Genomic DNA, 23,142 nt, shown 5'->3' with positions numbered 1-23,142 from the left:
GAACTTTCAAAATGGTTCCAACGATGCCAATAAGATCTCTGACTGTTGATCATCAGTTGATGTTGATGGCCGTCTTGGACGTGGTTCGTAWCAATCAAAAATATTTTCTCGTTACCATTATTATCATTGAAGGCTGTTTCCAACATTCTGATTATTTCGGCACCAGAAATTTGATTTCGACACAAAATTTAGAGGAACTTCTTTGTTATGGAAGCCATCTTAGATTTGATATATCTATGTAGTACCATAAAGTTATCAAAAAAACCTATTCTTATGCAAGGTTCTTGAATTCACTGTCTGAAAAATGTAATCTTTAAACATTTATATGAATGGTTTTACGGGATGGTGTATGAGTACTAAAAAGTTTAAGTGTTGTTTATTTCATCGGTATCGTGGATTACGACGCTGGTTTCTGCGTAGAATAATTTCCCAAAACGCGTGATTTCGAGTCAACTCAAGACCTTCCCGAATTTCCAAAACTTAACCGATTCTGTTCAAATTGTAAATATCTACTTTAACTAACTTGTTCGATCCGTTTAGTTATCCGATTCACTGTACTGTCCCATATATAGGTAATAAGCTACTTAAGGAAGGAGGATRTACATACATATGTATTTACGAATATTTGTGTGCGCGAGTACAACGTGATACGTATACTGTAGTAACTACGTAAAGAAGGTCATAAATGAAGGTCGAAATTGGGGATAAACGCACTGCGAGCGTTTTAAAGGGTGATTTTATGAGAATATAGAAAACTCAGAAAATTKAATTAAGGCCGCATATAGCGTGCTTTATACTTAAGGTGGTTCCAAATCATTGTCTCCTTTGCATATACTGTTAATCACTATAAATTTATAAAGCAAAAAAGTGTCCTAAGATTATCACAAAAAATTTAATTTCTCTTCCTTTCCTCTTCTAAGACTTTCTGAAGTTTCACAAGCCCTAATACAAAAAGGTAAGTAATCCCGATTTTTTAGCAATCAGGAACAATATTTTTTTGCAATTAATTTTAACAGCCTGCAAAACTATTGTCAGAGTGTCACATATAGTATATAACATAAGAAAACTTATCTGTTCTTTTCGATGATGATTCTGAGCTGGAAAGGAAGGTTTCTGATTAATGCGGCCCAATAGGTATAAAAGAAGCTAGTTCGACATTTTTTTTAAGTTTTTTACTTTTTAATATTCCTTTTTCAGCACAATTTTCGTATTAATTTTGAATTTGAAATAAACGGTTGAAAATTAAGGGGTTTTAAATTAACATTCTAAAGAAACACCCATTWTATGTAGAATATATATGTAAATAAATTTAAAAATAATTTTTCTATATATCTCTATATACATATGTATGTATATATAAACTTTACTACTAACTTACTCCAGCTTCTGCAAATTTGTATTATTTCTTATGTTTTGYTTCTCTGTCAGCAACTCCAAAAATAAATGTCTATATCCGACTGTGACCGCGCATGCCCCTGTCAAAAAGCTTTGCTTAAATGTGGCGGAAAGTAAAAGYTCGATACGTGTGGATAAAGCTACASGTTTTRTGATAAAGTAAGTTTATTCAACAGTACAGGGTGACACTAGGGCTTCAAAATAAATATCAAGCTTTAAATTTGACAAAGCAGTTCACCAAAGAAGAGCAGCACAGAATAATTTGAAAATATAAATATGTAAAGAGGAAAATTTYAACACATAACAGGACAGTTTAAAAGTTTTCGTATCACTATAGTTAAACGCATTTTCTGTTTTAAATTCGTTTTTTATTAACATATGCTGTTCTCTTGAAGGGATTAATTCGGTATCGTGTTTCAAATGGTCCAATAACCTTATGCAATAATCGCTATTTGTTTGTTTAAAGTCGTCAAAAAAAAAGTATTCCATGCGAATAATAAAATACCGACACCTTATCCTTGCCAGTCGACTGTTTTTTCCACGATTTAGAGCGGGATCAGCGTGTGCAGTCCAATCGGATGACTGTGGATTGGACTTCGAAGTGAARCGATGGAACCATAATTCATTTATCGTCACATATCGGCACAAGCAGTGGTCGAAACTATGCTCAGAGCTTTGTCGTGAATGATATGATGTACACGTTCAGTTGATATCTTTGTAGTGCTTGGTGTTGCAACCAACGTCTTACAATATAATTTTGTGGATTTATTTGTGTTCACCGTCTTCGTTGTTCATTTCATCAGGTCTAAGCTTAGCATATCAATCTTTGATGACCGATTTTCCTGAGGCAGTTACCGGAAATGCATTCAAGACCGGAACATACTTTTTTTTTGAAACCCCAGAGGTAATAAGAATATAGCGACTAATAACCAGAACATACTGGTATTATGAAGAGAACCCTTCTCCAGCCTACTGAGTGGTAGTAAAAATATAACACCCCAATCGATGACGAAGGCGCAGTAGTTCCATTGCCCGATCATGAAGAAGATCGAATAGCAATTACCCATCTGAAGAAAAACAAAGCGGGGGTCGATGAACTGCCGACGGAACTATTCAAATACGGCGACGAAAACCTGATAAGGAGMWKSMAWWRSYTYYTTKKWAAAWWWKRWYSGRWKRAARCATTTTGCGATGATTGGAATTTAAGTGTGCTCTGCCCAATCCACAAAGAGGTAGACCTCACAATCTGCGCTAATTACCAGGAGATAAGCCTGCTCAACATCGCATATAAGGCTTTATCGAGCATATTGTGTGAAAGATTAAATCTCATTGTCAGGCCTGGAAAATCAAGAACTGACCAGATATTTACCATGCAAGAAATCTTGTAAAAGACCCGTGAAAAGAGAAACGACACGCACCACCACTTTGTCRATTTCAAAGTTGCTTTTGACAGCACGAAAAGGAGCTGCCTTTATGTCRCTATGTCAGAATTTGGTGTCCGTGCCAAACTAATAGGGCTGTGTACACTGACGTTGAGCAACACCAAAAGCTCCGTCAGTATCGGGAAGTACCTCTCCAAGCCGTTCGATACCAAAGTTTCAGATAAGGTGAGTCCCTTTCGTGTCACTTAATCAAAATACTGCTGGGGAAAATAATTCGAGTTGAATCGAGAAGGCTAAATCTTTTATAAGAGTGTACAGRTGCTGGTGTACGCCGAGGTTATTGATATCATTGGCCTTAACAACCTCACCTATAGTTCTGCTTTATCCAGACTGCATAAGTAAGCGAAGCTAATTGGTCTGGTGATGAACGAGTCGTCGCACTCGCTACTARGCTCCCTCCTCACTGTTGGCAGTTATAACTTTGAAGTCGTAGATAATTTCGCCTATCTTGGAACCAGCATTAACACCAACGCAAAAGATAATCGCCAACAGGTGCTACTTCGGACTGTGTAAGCAATTGAGATGTAAAGTCCTCTCTCGACAAGCAAAAACAAAACTCTATAAGTCACTCATTATTCCCGTCCTACTTTATGGCAAAGGCATGGACCATGACAACATCTGATGAGTCGTTACGAGTTTCGAAAGAACGGTTCTGCGGATGATTTATGGTGCTTTGAATATCACATTCGATGGAATGATGAATTTCGAATTAAGAGACAGCGGCTACGCTGGCTAGGACACCGGGGAAGCAGAGGAAAAGGAAATTCTACGGAGGAATCAGGTGGCGAAGGATCTAGTTGCGCTTGGTGTTTCGAAGTGGCACCAAATTGCGAAAAGAAGAATTTCGGCTATAATCTCTAGATCTAGATCCAATAAACTAGAAATATCTTTATTTCTTCAAAAGCAATAATTTATACTTTTTTCACAATAACAAATGTTGCTACGCTCAAAATGATATAATTCACAAACTAACGATCTGAGAGCTGTCAAATTTATRCATGMGGTTTTGAAGGTTGTGGTTAAATAAAAAGCATATGRATTAAGTTCCTGTGCCCAAAAAATAAGGTGACATTGTATTTATTTATTCTTCCAAATCAATTTCATCCCCTTCAAAGTAATYCCCAMTAGATGTRGTRCATTATGCCAACGGATTTTCCAATCTTCGAAACACTGGTTCTAGTGTCACTWYCCAGGATGGCCTTCAGTTCCGTCTTCGCTGCGGCTTGAATCTCCTCTATCGTATAAAAATGGTGTCCCGGAGCGGTCTTTTGCGCTTGGTGAATAGTCAGAAGTCGCACGGCGCCAAATCAGKTGAATAYGGTGGTTGCGGCACGATATGGGYTGAGTTTTTGGCGAAATGATCATTTAATGCAAATTCTTTRCTCARCAAATTTCGAMATCGCAAAAAACGAAAAACTCACTTTTAGCAGCTCACAAAACGACACGTATCTCAAACACTAATGAATATTTTGACATGAAATKTGACATAAATGTCACTGACAGTACTACCAACCTAAAAAGATAATTMTCCAARTCCTTCGACGCGMGCAGTTTAAATTYAAATGTCACCTTATTTTTTRGGCACAGTCAGRCCGTACTTTTCTATTGACCATTATATAACGATATCATTTTAGGTACTTCCACACTTATAACCTTACTGACCTTAAAGTGACAATTGACGTTTAGAGGTATTTATAAACTAGATTGTTAAATGCTTCTAGTGGCATAAATGTCTCGTAACTTATTTTTATGAAATAAATGTTTACATTACTGAAACGAATATTTTAAATAAGCATAAGCGATTAAAAAACTTGTGCTTGTAAACGCATTTTCGGGAAATTTTTAGGATTACCCTCAAGAAGAGAGCAAATCTTTTACTATGGGCTCGCGAACTACTTTATTTCCATTTTAATATGCAGCAATTGAATTATGTCTACATATAATTTGATTGACTTAAAAACAGAAATTAGCCATGTCAATGATTTCGGCAAGATAACCGGTGACACGTTCACAGAAATAACCAGCAATCATTCTCATYGAGTAAACTCCATGCGACTTCTGGCTGGCATATTTTCTGCCAACACTTTGCTGTTTTTTGTTGCTTTTTTGTTGCACGCGCATTTAAAGACGATCATTGCTGTCGAAGTTGCCACGCGTCGCGCACGCGTTCCCATGTCTAAACGCCGCAAACAATTGCCGAAGGCGAGAAAAACCGCTGACATGACCAGTAACGCTGCGGCGAAACTATTAGACATACATACATACATACGAGTRMAAACATACATATGCTACTARCCAAATGGCATCACTGATGCGGCGGAAGTRCAAACCTTTTCATTAACGGCAATTTCTATGTCGTGCTTCTTCACTTGCAGCCGTCTTCCCACCGCTCTCGTCCTAGGYCTGTAGTAGTTGACTGCGCTGGTTGTGAGATTAAACGTTCTCAATTCGCATGTCAGTGCAAACTATCTAATATYGAGGCGAAACGTATGCTTGAGCATGTGTATGTATGTGTGTGTGCATCGACTAGGCGTTAGGGGTTGCACTCGAGGCGTGGCAGTGTTGCGCTTGCGCTTATGCCACCGGCGCCTGTCAAATTGACAATCTTAAGTGCAATCTTGTTACAAAGCAATGTAAACACGATTGTTAATTTAACTTTCAACAACAACAAACGCAATGGTACATACATAAATACATACATGTATGCATGCTGTGTGCATTCCCCTCTGCTGCTTCCCAGGGGTGCAATGAATGTAAGGCCACAATTAAATTATCGCATTTCACAAATAAACGTATGCTTCCGCAGCGTTTTCCTGCTTAAATACACAAATACWTATGCMAGCCAACACACATACATACACACATTCATACAGTAGATACACACATAAATGGGTGTACTTGTAGTTATGTAAAAAGTTGGTTTAACAGGCGCTTGCACTGATTTGTTTGTTTGTATACTTGTGGCTTCATTTCTTGTCTGTCGTCACCTTTGCCCACGTTGTAGTTGGTTTTGTTGTTACATTTTATTTTATTGCGMGGTGCTTAGCTCAATTGTGCGTTTGGTGCGTGGGAAATGAAAACAATTTTTATTTAAAGTTGTGTTGATCCGCTTCGAAAGTGAAGCTCAATGAGCAAGGATTAGCTTGACTGCTTAATTTACATATTATCCGTGAGCGGGGTAATTTTCCAACATGAACAATTAGCAATATATTTTTTATGTCGAAAATAATTCTGAATAAACAAAAATAAAATAATTTTTTTTTGCTAATAATCGAAAAAATCGAAGACATCAATAATGACATCCAAAATATCGGATATCGATCATTTTCTCTCAAGCCTAACGCAATAGTGATTCATCGTGAAAGTAAAGGGTGATCCTCTTCGAAGTTCTCTTTTTGTAAAAAAAAAACTTCAAATTTAATGGGAAATCTTTATTATCATTCGAAAGATCATTGCTTTGCATTTATTTTTTGAAAATTATTTCATCCAAATGTTGGCAGCGGCTACGTCTAAGATGGTCCTCCGTTGCGTTCAAGTTTCGATGACGCCTTCGTACTGGTAACTGGCGAATGAAACGCGTGATGATGCTCCAAGACCTGAATCGAAACGGGATTGTCCGCTTAGAATTTACATATCCCCATAGAAGAAAGTCTAACGGTGTGGTATCACATGTACTATGTGGCCAACGAACGGCCCGAAATGGTTCCTCAATAAATCAATTGATTGATGTGATTCTTGTTGAAACAAAATGTCATCGACATCATGACCTTCAATCTCAGGTATCAAATAGTCGATTATCCTGGCGCGATAACGGTCGCCATTGACGAGTACGTTCTCAGCGGCATCMTTTTTGAAAAAACATGGGCCGATGATTCCACCGGCTCAGACACTACACCAAACCGTTGTTTTTTTTTCTCTTTTTCGGGATAAAATGAGAGCTTTTGAATTTCTTCTGTTTGCTCTGATTACAAGTTGAAACAGAAATTTGGCTTGAAAACGTCGRATCTTCTTGTAACCATTTAAGAGCCCATAGAGCGAACTCTCTCTTGGGAAGCTTGACTGACTACAGTTCTTGCTCAAGCAAGAGGGGCAAAGTTAGTTTTTCGCATATTTGTCTCTGTAAGGAGCTCTCCGTCAATTTTAGCTTTAGGTTACCGGACAACTCTAGTGTTTTAGTTTTTCTCAGCGAGAAATGGCTATTTGCCGCAATCGTAAGAGTTCTTTCTACACGCTGGTCCAATGGTCATTCATGCTAAATATCTTGTCGGATGCTAGTTTAAATAGTTGTATGGAAGTTATGGAGTTGTTACAAGACAGAGGCTGAAGCATCTCGGTAATCTTAGCTTCGGCGAACCAGAAGACTTAGGGGAAACTGAAATAAGTCGTCTTAACATATTTGTGATACTGTGGGCTTAAAGTGCCTTGTCGACTTACAATGTTCTTATGGTTCAGTATAACATATAGGAGTTTTTAAGTACCACTACGCACCGGCGTTCTAAGCTGTCCAAATGAAATATCTGTTAAGATCGAGCTCTTAATCTCACCTAATCGAACTGCTTCCTTCGCTGTTCTTTATTTCACTTCAAGTAACCACTGAGGCTAAACTAGAAAAAGAGAGTGAAATCGATTGTTCGAAGGAAAGGAAGTAGTTATAACGTCTTACCAAGGTATAAATGTTTATTGATCTTAGACACACGGTAGGTTCAGCGGAAATCTCAATTCCTTACAATTAAACCCCAAGTTACGGTACTTAACGCTATTATTCTGCACTCATAAAATTCGACTTGTACCGTTCTTTTTATAACGCTCTACAACCTTCCCCTGCTCACTCACTTGAAAACGTCCCTTCATCTGCAAGCAGGCTTACAACATTTTCCAGATATGCCAACCACTTCACACATAATCTCCGAACGCATGCACGGCCACAAGTCTATAAACAAGTAAAACAGATTATTTTGAAATGTTTGCTCGCTCGCAGAGACTTTGCGTGAGAGAAGTGAGCGAGTGTGGTAAATTGATTTGTTTGTTTTGATGTCAAAATTGGTGTAGTAAAGAATTGTAACAACAACAACATAACAATAATACTTGTATTGCGAAACGTGCTCATCAATTGCACAGCGCGTTCGATGTGAAAATCAAATATGTATATACTGTTAGTATATGTACACATACTCATATATATCACTACATACATCGAAAGCTTTAGCAGAGCACGCAAGAATTGGAAAATTGTGGGATTCTAGTGATAACCTGGCAATATAACCTTGTTCGATAAGAAAATGCGTCTGTGCTTTTCTTTTTTTAATTCCAAGAAAAGTCCACGCTTCACTGAGGCTGACACATATGTATGTATATCGATAATACTATTACTCTACTACTAACATCTATAAGATTTCTATTAGGTATTAAAAAAATATAGAATTCTGTAAAGCAACTTGTGTTAGTTTACAAAAGAATGGATCATAAAGCATTTCGTGTGTTAATTAAGCATTGCTTTTTGAGGGAATAAGGGAAAAAACTTTTACACCGTTTTTATACAAAAAAGCCTCCGAGCTTTACATACAGTTGCGAGCATTGAAATAGTAGTGTCTATTGGCCAAGAGAGTTTTGCTTTAAATTTTGTTTCTTTTATGATATTGCCGTCGACCATTATTTTAGTTATATTCTGTGAAGTATAACGATCCTGTTATATACAACAATAAGTGTAAATTACTTACSGTTACTTTTTTAAAGCCAATTTTATTGGGATATCTGTTTTTGTGAGCGAGCAATAGAATAGTAGTGAACGATGAGATAATTTTTAATAAAAAAATTTAATTTTATCAAACAAAAAGTAAGTAATATGACTTTGCACTTTTTTTGGGCCGCGAGAAGCATTGCAGTGACGAAAAACGAGAATGTATTCAATCTGTCATAAACTACGGTAAATTCTACAAGGGAGTGGAAAGGATTGTAGGGTGTTAAGCCACAACGACTCACAATGCAATTATTTATAAAAAAAAAGACGAAAAAAGGGGCGCAATATGGACTCTTTCCGAGAATTTTACACCAATAGTTGAAAGATGTGCCAAGACTCGACCTAGAATGTCAGCTATGGAGATTCGGAATGAACTGAACCTGGCCTACGGTGTTCATACAGTGAGAAGACTTCTACATGAACATAATTTATATGTCCGCAGTCCTCGATAAGTACCGGTAAAGGGTCCCGGTCAGTATCTAAGACGCTCCCCTAATAAAGAGTACGACCCCAGATTCAGCACAAAAACTATCAAGCTTGGCGGTTTGAATTTCATGGTTTGGTTGTTTTTCTTACAGGCCCAATTTTTATGTGCAGTCCCAATTCACAAGATTACCAGCGTAACGGACCGACATAAATTCGTGGATATAATGCAGTATATTATGATACCATTTGCTGAAGATAACAACCCGCTGAAAAGGATATTTCAGCAGAATAATGACCCCAAGCATACCAGTAGGGTGGCAAAGGAGTAGTTTCGGGTCAATGGAATTGATGTCATGGATAGGTCAGCTCAATCGCCTGTTGAGAACCGTTGGGCACACGTCAAGAAAGCCGCGTGGAAGGATAAACCCAAAAAACAACAATGAGTTGTGGACCGTAGTGCAGCAATCATGGCAGAGCATACCACCGGAAATATGCCACAGTCTCATAGATTCTCTGAAGAAGCGATGAAGTGCAGTTATCAAAAGTCATGATCATGCTACCAAGTACTGTGATCTCCTATAGACAAAACTTGCAAAAATCTTTCAGTATTTCTTTTTTTGATTTTTAGTACTTTACTACTATTTTACTGCTCCCAACAAGTTTCATACATAAACACATCTTTGTAAATAAACATATCTTGTACATATTCAAATCTAAATATTTTTAGTAATAAACATAGCCTGGAAAATATAATCCACTTTTGCATTTCAATGGATGTTAAAATTGTTCGGCATTTTACATAGCTCTAACACCCACTACTATTTCACTGCTCGCAGCTCTACATACGTATATTAAAGAGGGTAAATTTTTACGGGTTATTCTGATTAACTTTGCCTAAGAGACTATAGGTACGTATAAAACCGGTTTCCAGCGAGCGGTTTCTAAGGCGAATGTATATATACATACAAACATACATTTATATTACTTTGAAGACTCGGATTTGGTACATATCAGGCCTTAATATAATATAATTCCATAATTTTCTTATGTTAAGACGTCTCTGTAGATACAGCTTTATCAGGATATCGAGGTGCAAGTTTTGATATATAAAGGATATTTTTTAAGATAAGTCACGTCTCATATATCTAAAAGTTAACTTTGAGGAATATTAAAAGCTGTAAATTTGTTAAAATAATTTTAAAAGATTATCAGTTTTAAAGGAATGAACAGACTATGAGACGAGCAGGAAATCGCATCGTAGTACCGCAGTGGAGAGAAAACAGAGGTCGAAATGCGTGATTACAGCTTGACAAGCATTACCAATGCTCGAAAATACGGAAAGATGCAGGGGTGATTTAGTGACTGATACCCACAGCACTAAAATTATGAATGGAACACTTCTCCAGCCTGATAAATGGGCTTAAAAGCATATCACCAGGAAATGGTGAACCCGATTMCCCAATCGATGACTATGGAGCAAACGTTCCWTTGCCCGACCACGAAGAAGTTCGAATAACAATTACCCGTGTGAARAACAACAAAGCGGTGCGGCCGATGGATTGCCGGCCGAGCTTGTAAAATATGGTCAATATCTGATGAGTCGAAGTTACGAGTTTTCGAGAGAAAAGTTCTGCGGAAGATTTATGRTACGGTTTGGCAACAGCGAATACTGTAGTCGATGGAACGATGAGCTATGCAAAATATACGACGCTATTGACATAGTTCAGMGAATTAAGAGACAGCGGCTACGTTGGCTAGATCATGCTCAGTACTAAARCACTACATTTCAGTTGTGAAATACAAAGAAAATCAATTTATTAGACAACAGTTGAGAGATTTAACTTAAAATCCACGCAAATAAGTAAACAAAACTGTTATGTCACCATCGCGTTTATTGACGTGACATACGTTTGAGGATTAAAAGTGATGTGGCAAAACAAGTAGGAAGAATTATGTATGTAATAATGTATGTAGTAATCGAAATCTTCTATATATCAGTGGATCGAATAYTTATATACTTTTTATATTAACGACTTTCGTTTTAATTTTTATCATCACTATAACCCACTGCAGCGAATTCTAGTTTTTAGAGTAGAAGGAGAAGTTTCTCCTTTTGGATTGTATCGGTAATTTTCCGAAGTATTTCATTTGTGTACGAAAAGCCTTGGGAAGTTTGTTCTTAYGGGCAGGCCGTAATTCATACGTATATCGCTTGAAGCATCATCTCTTCAGTAAGGTTTGCCACTTCTTCATGGAAAGCATGCCACCATATAGGTGCATTTGATCCAACAACGAGTCAAAAGTATTAAAATTGACTCCCGAAATTCGGARTCAGTGCCATTAACTTTACGAGCGCAATGTCCAATTTATGGTCGTCATACAAACTGTTCACATGCCAGTGAGACAAAGAAGCGCCCGTAGTGTCGGGAATATTGTTAGTGCATCAATTGAGGAAGATCSAAATCAGTCGCTTACATTTCGATCTCAAGCGTTGGGCATTTCACATCTCTTGMCTCAAGAACTGAAGCCGCTTAACAACCAGAATTGTCGTATGATCGAGAATTGGGCTGAGCAACAACTTGAAAATGGTCCGTATTTTCATCGAAAAACTAAGTGATAAAGATCATTACTGGCTAAATGGCTCGGTCAATAAGCAAAATATCCGTTATTGGTCAGGCAGCAATCCACACGTACTCCATAATTCACCATTGTAACCCGAAAAATTACTGTTTGGTGTGGTTTATGGGCTGGTGGCGTCATATGGCCGTACTTCTGCCGTGATGATGAAGACCGGTACGTTACTATGAATGGAAAACGCTACCGCTCTAAGATAACCGAATATTTTTACTAACCGATCCAAACAGAATTAGATCGCCGAAACAAGAGCCTATGACCTGTTAAAACGCTGTAACGTAGACCGGGCTATTGTGGGAATTGCATTGGTTTTACGTTTTGATTTCTGGATATGTGTAAGTTGATTCAGTTAGTTTTGGTCACAGGTCTGGTGTATTTTAACGGAAGTTATAATAAATGAGAATCAAAGAAGTGAAAATTGTAAAGATTATAGAGAAGATTATAGTAATGGCATATCTAACTAGTTAAACAATAACCACTGTCAAAGTCATAAATATTGAATCATTTTGGATGAATCATACAATTATTTTCGTTCGTGTTCAGTATATATGTAAACAGCCATGTAGTCTAGCGTATAGTCTTATCTTTAAGGCGCGACGAAGCAAATGTACTCACAAGCACATCAAGAGCTTTTCTAAGGCCGAACCGCCGCTATATACACATGTCAACACTGTATTTGTTTTCAGACTCGTATGGAGAAAAGATGACTTGACCCTCTAAACGCGACAACTTTGAGCAGAAGCGATAAGCCGGGTCGTCTCACGCAGCTGATGCTAAGTGAGTTACTCAGCACATTAATAATTAAACATTTTAAAAAGTGGGTGTGATTTTAGTTCATTAATTTTTGGCTAAAGTCATAGACCTGAAGCTCTACAAATTTCGGCATTACGGCGACATCAAAACACTTTATATGTGTAAACCATGGTAAAGAAAATCAAAACGCGATGGAACTATCTATCAGGGTGCAAAATTGCAAAAGTGATGTGCTAAACGTTAGGTCAAAAGGACATAGCATTCCTATTGACACTCGATAGAAGATACTGTAGGTGCATGATGGGAATACTAACAAGTCACTGTCTGGTAGCCCGCAACAGATCGAAAAGACTGCAGAAAATGCCTGAAGCAGGGCACCACGGAAACAATGGAGCATCTCTTGTGCACTTGTCCTGCTTTGGCAAGACTACGCTGCAAGGATACACTGGAAGAGCAATCGACTGTGAGGCCGCAGAATCATAGGGGATGACTACTCCTCTTGGACTTGGCAAGTGAACTCCATCTGGTATCGCAATGGACCAAACTGGTCTTTGCGTGGCTTATTGAACTACCAGAATAACCCAACCTCACCTTTGAATGTATACCAAGCAACAAAGTGATAGTCTTAGAAACTTAAACTCGAATTAAAATACATTTTCATTTCCATAACCGTGCTCTCACAGTTGGCTCTTATTATTTTGACGCTTACCTTTGATTTTAACTTAAAATTAAAATTATTTTTAAAATAACCAATATCCTTTTAATGAATAAAACCGTAATAAGTCACATGGAATTTTACATAAATCATTATATTAACTATTGATTTTGCGGTTTCTGCACATTTCTACCAAAAGTGTTGCCATCTTCAATTGTTTCCGGCAATGGATAACCTTTCGTTTCGGGCATAAGAAAAACCGAAGCAGCAGCTAAGAAAGCGAATATGCCAAAAATAGCCGGAGGTATAGAAATATAATATTTTTTTAAACCTTCAACCCACGGTGCAACAATCGAACCGAAACGGCCGACAAAAGAGCACAATCCTACGCCTGAAGGACGCACGACAGTTGGAAATAGTTCACCGGCATATAAATAGACATTCGGAAATGTGATTGCAGCACCAAACAAACCAATCGATGCCAATATCACCTTAACGGGACCGCTGAAGCTAGGAACAAATGCCAAGAGCGTAAGTGACAGGCCACTGAGAAGGTTTGATAGGAACAGTGTAAGGCGGCGACCCAAATATTTGGTGGCTGGTACACACAAGCAGGTTCCCGGTATACCCAAAAGTGCGCTCGCGGCAATATTGAGGAATATGTTACCAGACAGCGAAGTCATAAACTCTGATAAGCCATAATAAACGAAACAAACAACCAACCAATTGAAAGCCATAGCAAGCGTCTTCTGGCACAGATAAGCATGTTTGAATAGATCACCGATATTACCCTTGGTTGTAGTTGCAGACGCTGTTAAGATACGTTGAGCCTCCTCTATATCTTGAGTTATCTTATCGGTTGGCATCTTATTGCGTTTCGCGGCTTTCTCGAGCAGTTTGGCAGCCCGCTCATTGCGACCGGTTATAATGAGCCAACGTGGAGATTCTGAATAAGAGAGAGAGAGAGAGAGAGAGAGAGTAAGCAATATTGTGTTAGAGAAATATAATGCGCTTACTGCACCTGGAACAGTGAAAAAGAAAACTAGATAAACAATCGAGAAGGATGAAAATGATAAATGAAACCAACGCCATTCTCGTAGAAAGTAAGCAAATAGCGGTAGTGTGGCGTGACCTACATTGAATGGTATCTGATAGAGTATGGCCATTATTTCACGCTTACTTGGACCCACGATTTCCATGATGATTGTAAATCTACGCCGAAAAAAAAATGAGTTTTGGGAATATATGTTGTGTTGTATAGTTAAGTTTACCCTGTGGTCATTGTGCCACCAGTTGCGTAGCCATCCAAGAACCGCATTAGMATATAAAACCAAAGCCATGGAGATGCCGAGACCAAACAACCTGCCACAAGTTGCAGAACACATGAGCCCACAAACATGGGGCGACGTCCCCACCTGCAAAAAGAGATACTGAGACACGCAATGACATCGTATAGACTATATTTGTCTTACTTATCAGCCAGTACGCCCATAATCATATTGCCCAACATAATGCCGACCATAACCAAAGATTGCGACAGCTGTTCTATCCACTGGCGATCGCATATTAAATCCCATTCCATTATAATATTCTGTTTGAAAATGCTGCGATCATATTCGTAACCATCGCAATGAGCTTCGCAAACGTCGGTGGCATTCGTGCCACTACCACCTTTGCACGTGGCTTTAACGGGTGTCTGCATGAAGACCATGGAGATTTGCACCCAACCGGTGGGAAATTTTGACAAGAATATCCATAGACAAACAATTAACTGCCAAGGTCCCAAATCGTTACCCAAAATGGCGATAATCGGGTCGACACGTTTTTTTTCTGTATGAGTTAAAAAAAAATTATTATAAACTAATTAAATTAATTAAATTTTACCCTCTTTTTGCATTGTTTGTATTCAAATTTATTTTTATGAGTTTTATTAAAAATTCAATAATTCGGACGTCGTGACTTAATACCTAAAAAAAATAAATGATTTTTTCATTCACAATATTAAAGTGTCAAACACTTCAAGCAATACAGTTGTGTTCCATGAAAAGTTAACAGCAAAACAAAGTAATTTTTGAGATGGTATAACTTTCCAATAAGTACGACTTAWCCTCTTAAACTGGGATCGCTGATTTCYGYACACTGACTTACATCAMAAACTTCTGCTYGAWKGACGCTCGGAAAACGTCTCATTGGTATAGGKAGAAGTAGGTCGAGCGTGGAATCACTCCACTTCGCCTTAGAGCCGTGGGTACCTCTAAACTTCTTTGCTTAGATTACCCTCTTCATAAWACCGTCCCTTGGAAGAATCYCAGTGGTGTGTCTTCCSCTAAGGCTTTCTGTTGTTGAGACGACATTAACTTYCTTTTGGCAAAACCCTTTGCTACCATGAACTGCATGAGCGAAACATAGCTAGAGGCAACGATGTGAGCTCCAGCATGACTTCAAGTGCTSCGGTTGGACAAGTGCGCATTGCCCCWGAAGCGCAGACGAAGGMGAGTTTTAGCAGCTGGTTGAAGGCCTACCGAAGTCTACGTTGTCTTAGATGCCTAAACAATCGCTCCATAAGTGACAAAGGAAGTTACGATCATGGTATACATCCATCTGATGATACCTAGCTTGTAGCTCCAGAATAGGGTAGAGTGCCTTGGTGGCTTTGGAAATTCTAATTTCACGTGCCTATTGCCTAAGACATGGAATTTGAGGTCACATTCTTTTTCTAGAATGTCTTAATGACGCTTGCAAGGACGCATTATCAAAAGCATTTTCGATGACGCATATCGCAACCTCACCATTTTCTAACGCAAGATATTTTGCAAACTCCCCAAAGAGCTGGAAAGATGACGGCCGCCCCTTGTGGCTTATAGTTGAAGAACGAGGTCAGTGCCCACTTGATTGAGTCTGCAGTAAATAAATACCTTCCAGCCATCCAATCCGAGCGATCTGGCGTTTATATAAGAGAAGCCGGTATATTTCCCCAGCGTACTGGCAATTTTTGGATTATATCTCAAAAGAACAAATATTAGTCAGAAAGTGCAAGGTCTGAACAAAACATCCCAGTTGCAGTTTTCCAAATATTTTTGAACTGGCCTCGCAACATGAGGTTTAGCGTTGTCCAAATGGATGGTTTTTGGTTAGTTTGGGTAATCAAGCGAGRTGAGTTGTTGTCTGTAGCGTTCCACATTAATGGTTTTATCGGATCTTATAAGCTCATAATATAGCACGACCTTCTGATCCCACTAAAAACAAAGCAATACCTTCAGTTTTGCAATTGATGGWTGTCACATATGATTTTTGCGTTTAATGCTGTCGTAATCGATCCAATTTTTATCACCAATAAGAATTCAAATGGCTAGAACTAGAGCATATTCACCATTAATTCTCTAYCAAACCACTCGTATATAATTATATATCAAATAATACTATACAAACTTCTTCCTAATCGGATATTGGGGCAACAAATTCATCATATCGTATCGACCAATCGAGTTCAAGCTCCTCATATTTCAGTTAAGAGATAACTTACAACTGGCAGTGAGGAATTGTCTCCTGTGACTTTAACAATATGAGCACATACAAGCATATGGTATATGTCTACTACATATTTTCATATATCGAAAGAARCATTTTGCAAAACAACGAGCCCCTTTTGGTTCCTTATCATATTTATGTGAATGAGCGATGATTTATTTTTAAGCTTTTGTTGACAAGAAGTGCTTGGCCCTCGTATTTGTATTTGAGAATTAGCGATAGTACGAAGACCAAAACTGATGCAATCACTCGGCATAGTATTTACTTTATAATCAATTGTTATTGTAGAGTCTACAATGTAGTCGCATCGCATTTTATTTCTTAAAGAAGCGTAGTATCGTAGGGGCTGATAGTACTTGAAGCCAAAGTGTGGTACTGTCTCAGCATGTAAAATTACACACAAATGAATATACCAAATTGGTTGTCTTTTATATTTCGGGATTAGAGAAGAAAAAYAAATATTAATCATCGAAAATCGCTTTACTGTATTTCTAATTTTCTCCGTTTGAACCAATTCTGAATGCACTTTTATCACACTGGTTGAGGTATCTTCAGTCGACTGCTGTTTACTTTCGGGATCATACGTATAAATCCAAGATTCATCGGAACAAAAACGACCTTAACGAAATTCATGATTCACTACCTCGATTAGATTCACTATACCATCGATAAACAGTTAATCCACGACGAAAGTTGTAAAAAATAATTGAGTGAAAATGTTCGTGATTTAATTCTATTAGTTGGCCGAAATGAATATTTTTAATAACTGTAAACAACAGAAATAGCGCTCGTATGTCAAACGTTCTGAAAAAGTATGGCATCAAAAATTCCAAATACTACTATAGAGTTGTGAGTCGCCAGATTGCAACACTGAAATATAAAAGGTAACCTACGTAAARAGCAAGAAGAATTGATAACACCAAGTAGACAGTTCTCTCAGCCTTAAGTTTTTCGTATTCACATATTTTGATGTTTCTTTTTCGCTCTTAGCACTGTTCACACGTCCTTATTATACATGAGGTTTCGGTTTATACTAAAATGTAGATCAGTCCAAGAACCCAAGAGATTTTCCAAAATATCAAAGTTGATGTTAGTAGCTTGATGAAAGTGGAGTACTGAATTGTTTAGTCATGAAACCAAAGATGCGTTTCTGGTCTCTTCTTTTGCGCATTTTAACAACAGTCGAGTTTGTTCTGACTTCCTTTGACTTTTTGCTGGAGTTTCTGCTTCGCACGATTATACAAAYAGGATGTACCGATCCAGAAAAGTTTATCGATTTAATTTCCGTGCKCAATTTATATGGATCAGTATGAGTCAAACCTGATCTTGAGTGTATCTGGATTTGATCCAATGCACGGAAAAAACCAAATAGTTCGAAGGCATGCCTACTACCTTAGGAGCGGTGGTGAAATATAATATTAMCGAAACTGAGGAAGTTTATTCGAAATTCTGTCGTGGCTATTTTTGGACAATGGAACTAGAGTTTCTTTTCTGACTTAGCCTTGTATTCGCATATATATAGAATTATGGTTGATATAAAATCTAAAATATGTTTTATGTTTGGATGATTRAGTCCTCYTCTTCATGATTGTACACCTACAAGCTATAAAGAACCTTCACAGCATTTTATAATGGTGGATATTCAATTAAATTTCGCTATCCGGTCGAGACTTAACATCTTAACGGATGCCACCAACATCTACTGTTTGAAGAACATAAGATAATTCTATCTTTACTACTTCACCTCGAATGCCAAGCTTTTGCCCCTTCAAAGGCAAAAATACTTCYTATTTCTTACTTTTAGACATCAAGGTGAAATAGCGAAAATTTAATAAAACTCCTAAGCAAATTCGCTTTGCCGATAGCTAATATCGAACTATAGAAGTTTTTCGGCTAGCTGCAGAAAGAACTGAACATAACAGTCGAAGGACTGTCAATGTCTAATTAGCAGCCATCTGTTAGTCTGGTTAAAACAAGAAGTTCATCACCRAAATAAGGATTCTTGGTTAAGTTAATCAGAACTTAACTGATAGATTGATGCTAAGCAAATAATGAGCTGATCCGCCAAGCTGAGGCACCTAGTTAATTACTAGTTAATTGTAAGTTAGCGAGGTTAAGTTAGGTTAGGTTTTAATGATGATTTGCCTGAGTCATACAAAAATGGAGTGCCATCCTGAMTTTTYTTTTTGKTTATGTTTTTCTCAACATACACCATTCTCTCCAAAAGGGTTCGATCGAAGAAATAACTGTTCCAATATGGAAGTATCTAACCCTTCGTACGTCATTGATTTTTAGATTGAAGGGTAACTTCATTCGAGTAGAAAATTGAATAAACCAACGTATTTACATTGATTTCTAACAAGATTGCACATATGATCGTGCATATGTTGACTGACGACCGCGACCACACAGAAAGACCGACTRGAGCTCCTTAAACAACTCAACGCTKCGTCGGTATACAAACTAATGCAAAGGTAGCGCGCCAACTGCACTAGATAATCCAACCAAAAATGTTTTTCTATTCACCAGCCAMATTGTGCCTTCGCCTTAACCCAGAATGTGGCTGGTGTTTGCCGAACTCTACAAACGTMGTTTCGAATCTATTGTTCGGCTATGTGTGCCCGCAACAATGCGCTSGTCATGTCAGCGGTTTTTCTCGCCTCAGGCAATTGWTTGCGGCGTTTAGCTATRAGAACGCGTGCGCGACGCGTGGCAACTTCGACAGCAATGATCGTCTTTAAATGAGCGTGCAACATAAAAGCAGGCCGAAAGGGTCGCAGAGTGCTACTTCAAGACCACCAGCCTCTTCCGCTACACGCTGCACCCAYCAACTGTTGTTGCATTTGTTGTTGGCTGCTAGYGTATCCGCTGCTTATCGCATTCAAATCATTGACATGGCTAATTTCTGTTTTTAATTTATACAAATAATTCAATTGCAGCAATTGTCGTTGACAGCGAACGTATGCGCGGGAACTGGCAAGCAAATTACACACCACTTCACATTGTTTCTGCGTGGAAAAGGAAGAAAATTATATACATTTGTACATATATATACATACTGGTGAGTGCGTATTCGCCATTCGGGCCCTCCCCTTCAACCCTCCGCTTATTTCATATTCTTTGCAGCGCTCCTCGCTCTCACCTATGTTAACTCTCCACCGCGTTGACATGTTGTTGTTGCGGTTCCGAAAGTTGTCACACTTCAATTGTTCTGTTCCTGTTCCAGTTTCACAGGTTAAATGAGGCATGAAATAGTTCTATGCTGATACAGTTAGTTTCGGGTTAATTAATTGGCGTGCAACCGAAATGTCATTACAAGGCAAATATTTTAATGCTCTCACGTTTAAGCTTATGGTGGGAAATCCAATCGGATGATCTGTGATTTAGATTTATTCTTAAGCAATTTTTAGTTAAATTTTTAATACTCTCTCACTTTTTGCCACACTTTGATGACAYCAATAACTTATAATTTTTGTAATAAAAATAGACTCAGAAAGGTATTTGAAAGATCAACACGGTCCGAAGAGCTTAGTTCTTTTTAAAATTCTTTATACTCTTTGATTGGTGCAGTTATTCCAACATACTTGTAGATGTAGTCGCAAGGCAAAAATAAACTAAAAAGAAAGAACGATGATCTATAGCCCAAGCCAGTCAGAAGAGAATGAAAGTTAATATTTTGCAGAAAACATTTTAGCATTCCAAACGCACAGTGACTATTCAAACTATTACTCTGAAACATAGTTGGTATTTAAGAAAATTTGTTCAGGGTTTGAGCTGCCTCATCTTCATAGAAACAATCACAGCTGGCAGATTTCTAAAATTTCTTAAATTTCTTCAAATGTTAGTTTACTTGCGTACTTCAGAATAGATTGTCGAATTGTTGTTTAGTCGAAAAAGTATTTTCGTTGCATTCGTATATATCCAGTGCTACCAATCACATGTGTCATACTTTATAGTATTAGAAAAGTGTGATTTTAAACTTAATTTAACCAAAAAAAATTAAATTTAGGGAAGTTGAAAAAATTTGTGAAAATAATGAAGAATGCGCTATAATTTGAAATTTTTGTATACAAAAGGGAAGAATTCCACGCAAGCTACCAATGAAATTTTGAAATGAAGTCGACATATCGTTGAAAAAGTAGAGGAAATTATATTATGGAAAAGATTACCCAGTCACATAAGGATCCATGATATCGYTAAGGAACTTAAGATTCATCATTAAATGGTTATGAGCCATTTAAACAAAGGCTGGCTATAAAAATAAGCTCGATGTTTGGGTACCACATCAATTGTCTGTGCTTTTAATGGATCGAATTAACATCTGCGATTCTTTGCTGAAACGAAATGAAGTCGAACCATTTCTGAAGCGAATGTTGAGAGGAGACGAAAAGTGGATCAAATACGACAATAATGTGCGAAAAATATCATGATCCAAGCGTTTTGAAGCTCAAAAAACGGTCGCACAGCCAGGATTGGCACCACTAAATTTTATGCCGAGTGCTTGGAGGGATTGGAAAGGAATCATCCACTATGAGCTGCTTCAGCCTGGTCGAACGATTGATTCTACATTTTACTATCAACAACTGATGAGTTAGAAGCAAGCAATCGAAGAAACCGGCCAGAACTGTTCAACAGAAAAGGCTTCGTCTTCCATCAGGACAACGATAGACTACACGCATCCTTGACGACTCGGCAAAAACTGGGAAAGTTTGGCTGGGATCAATGCAGAACTCCTTTCATGGAGTAAACTTGGCTTTAACAAAAGATTGTGAAATTGTCACAGTTTTTCGCCGAAAAACCACAAAAGTTTTACACTGATGAAATTATGTCTCTAGTGGAAAAGTTGAAGTTTGATTAAAAATGCGAATGGACTTTTTCGATTACCCTATATGTTATATTGCTTTTTTAGTTCTTGCTCTTAGTAATCAAGGCATATTTATGTCCAATATGTATTAAATCGAGTCCGAGCGTATAATGGACGGCATAACGACGCTCGGAAACTTACCATATCTAAGCAGAGATCGAATTCAAGTCCCATGTAGAGGTAGTACTCCCTGTGGCTTTTTAATTCTAACAGTTCACTTGAAAGTCTCCGGCCTAGCATAGTAAAACATATTTGTTGGCAAAATTCGTTTTTTTTTTTATACAACATAGTTCCCTTCAAGGGTGATACACTGATTATAGCGACCCTTCAACTCGTCGATATCATTTTTGTAGTGCTATTTATTCATCAAAATAGGCCTCAGTTAGGTAGTGAACCGGTGAAAAAGCACTTTCGGTTTTCTGCAAATGCGAAATTTTTTTGGCGATTTCGYCATTCCAGCGGTCCACTAACGCTATGTTATAGTCGGTGTTGATGGTCCTTCCTTTTTCAAACTAATCGCCATAATCTTGCCGGCCGACTATTGCATTTGACACCTTTTGATCGGATTCAAGTGCAGTCCACTCAGATGACTGTCTATTGGAYTTCGTAATGAARTGATGGAGCAATGTTTCGTCCATAGTCACATGGCGACGATAAAACTCGGTTTTATTTCGCTTGAACATCACCAAGCACTRCTTTGAATCATCTATTAGAGTGCCTGCTATCTYGAMCAACTCCGAATTACGATCACCCAAAATTATTTTGTGRATTTTTTTGATGTTTCCTTCCGTAACAACCTCTTTTAGGCRTCCACTGCCGTCACYGTCTTCCGYGCTCATCTAAACTTAGCATTACTAATYSTYGATGGTTGATTTTCYTGGGGCAGCGTCCGGAAACTCGCCAAGTTTTTGTTTTAACAGTATGTTTTTCCCTTCAAACAACAATATTCACTTCACTCAAAACCTCTGATATACAATATATGGTATATTGATTATTTTTATCCTTTTTTAATTACATCATTATCATATTTCCATTTGTAATGGTATATTTGTAAACAGGTGTTTACTATGACCARCATAACTTTGTCTTTTCTTTTACATTCGATAACCACCATAATGATATCATATTACCTTCTATTTACTGCAGTTTCTATAAATTCATATTGCGGCTTACACCCACGTACAATRTTGCGTTCTTCTCTCTCTTCCTCTCTCTTCATTTCGTCCTTTCTGTCACTAATCGAAACTCCTCCCACTGAATATAACTTCACGCTCTTGTTCGGATTCCCCACAGCTTCGCAGCCAAAGGAAGCACTGATGGGCGAAGTAGAAGGAGTAAACAAACATGGCCGCCACATGCTGTGAATGAAGTTGAACTGTCACAAACAGGTAAGAAACAGTAACAGCAAAATCACTATATCTCATTTAGGGTAATTTTTAACTCGAAAGTACATGCAGGTAAATAGGTGGCCAGTTTTAGTGAGCACGTGACTATCCAACTTCGTACCATTTATGCGTATACTATAAATTAAGTTATAGTTAATAAATCTACATATAATATACTGACGTTTCGGTCGGAATATTTGATTCGATCTAACCAAAATGAATGGACCCGATCACTTATAGTATCTGAAGAGACAGCATAAGTGACGTACACTGAACGATCTTGAGTTGCAAGACAGGCCTGTTCACGTAACCGAAGCGGCCAG

The 23,142-nt window shown here is 37.9% G+C and overlaps 1 protein-coding gene across 2 annotated transcripts; it reads right to left on the bottom strand.

Moving 5' to 3' along the window:
• Positions 1-13,130: 13,130 nt before the first annotated feature.
• LOC108975155 (organic cation transporter protein-like) lies at positions 13,131-14,955 on the bottom strand. 2 transcript variants are annotated; one of them, XM_018943469.1, is made up of 5 exons: positions 14,927-14,955; positions 14,515-14,872; positions 14,314-14,472; positions 14,064-14,254; positions 13,131-13,988 (listed from the first exon to the last, which is right to left on the bottom strand). In XM_018943469.1, the coding sequence occupies exons 1-5, from the start codon at positions 14,937-14,939 to the stop codon at positions 13,204-13,206; spliced, it is 1,506 nt and encodes a 501-aa protein (XP_018799014.1). In that variant the 5' UTR covers positions 14,940-14,955; the 3' UTR covers positions 13,131-13,203. The 2 variants fall into 2 exon arrangements, with proteins under 2 accessions (XP_018799014.1, XP_018799015.1); XM_018943470.1 differs by having other exon boundaries at positions 14,314-14,457.
• Between the last annotated feature and the right edge of the window lie 8,187 nt (positions 14,956-23,142).

Source organism: Bactrocera latifrons, unplaced genomic scaffold, assembly GCF_001853355.1.
Source record: "Bactrocera latifrons isolate USDA-ARS-PBARC rearing strain unplaced genomic scaffold, ASM185335v1 scaffold_62, whole genome shotgun sequence".
NCBI classification, from domain to species: Eukaryota; Metazoa; Arthropoda; class Insecta; order Diptera; family Tephritidae; genus Bactrocera; species Bactrocera latifrons.
This window is presented reverse-complemented; position numbering and strand designations above follow the sequence as displayed.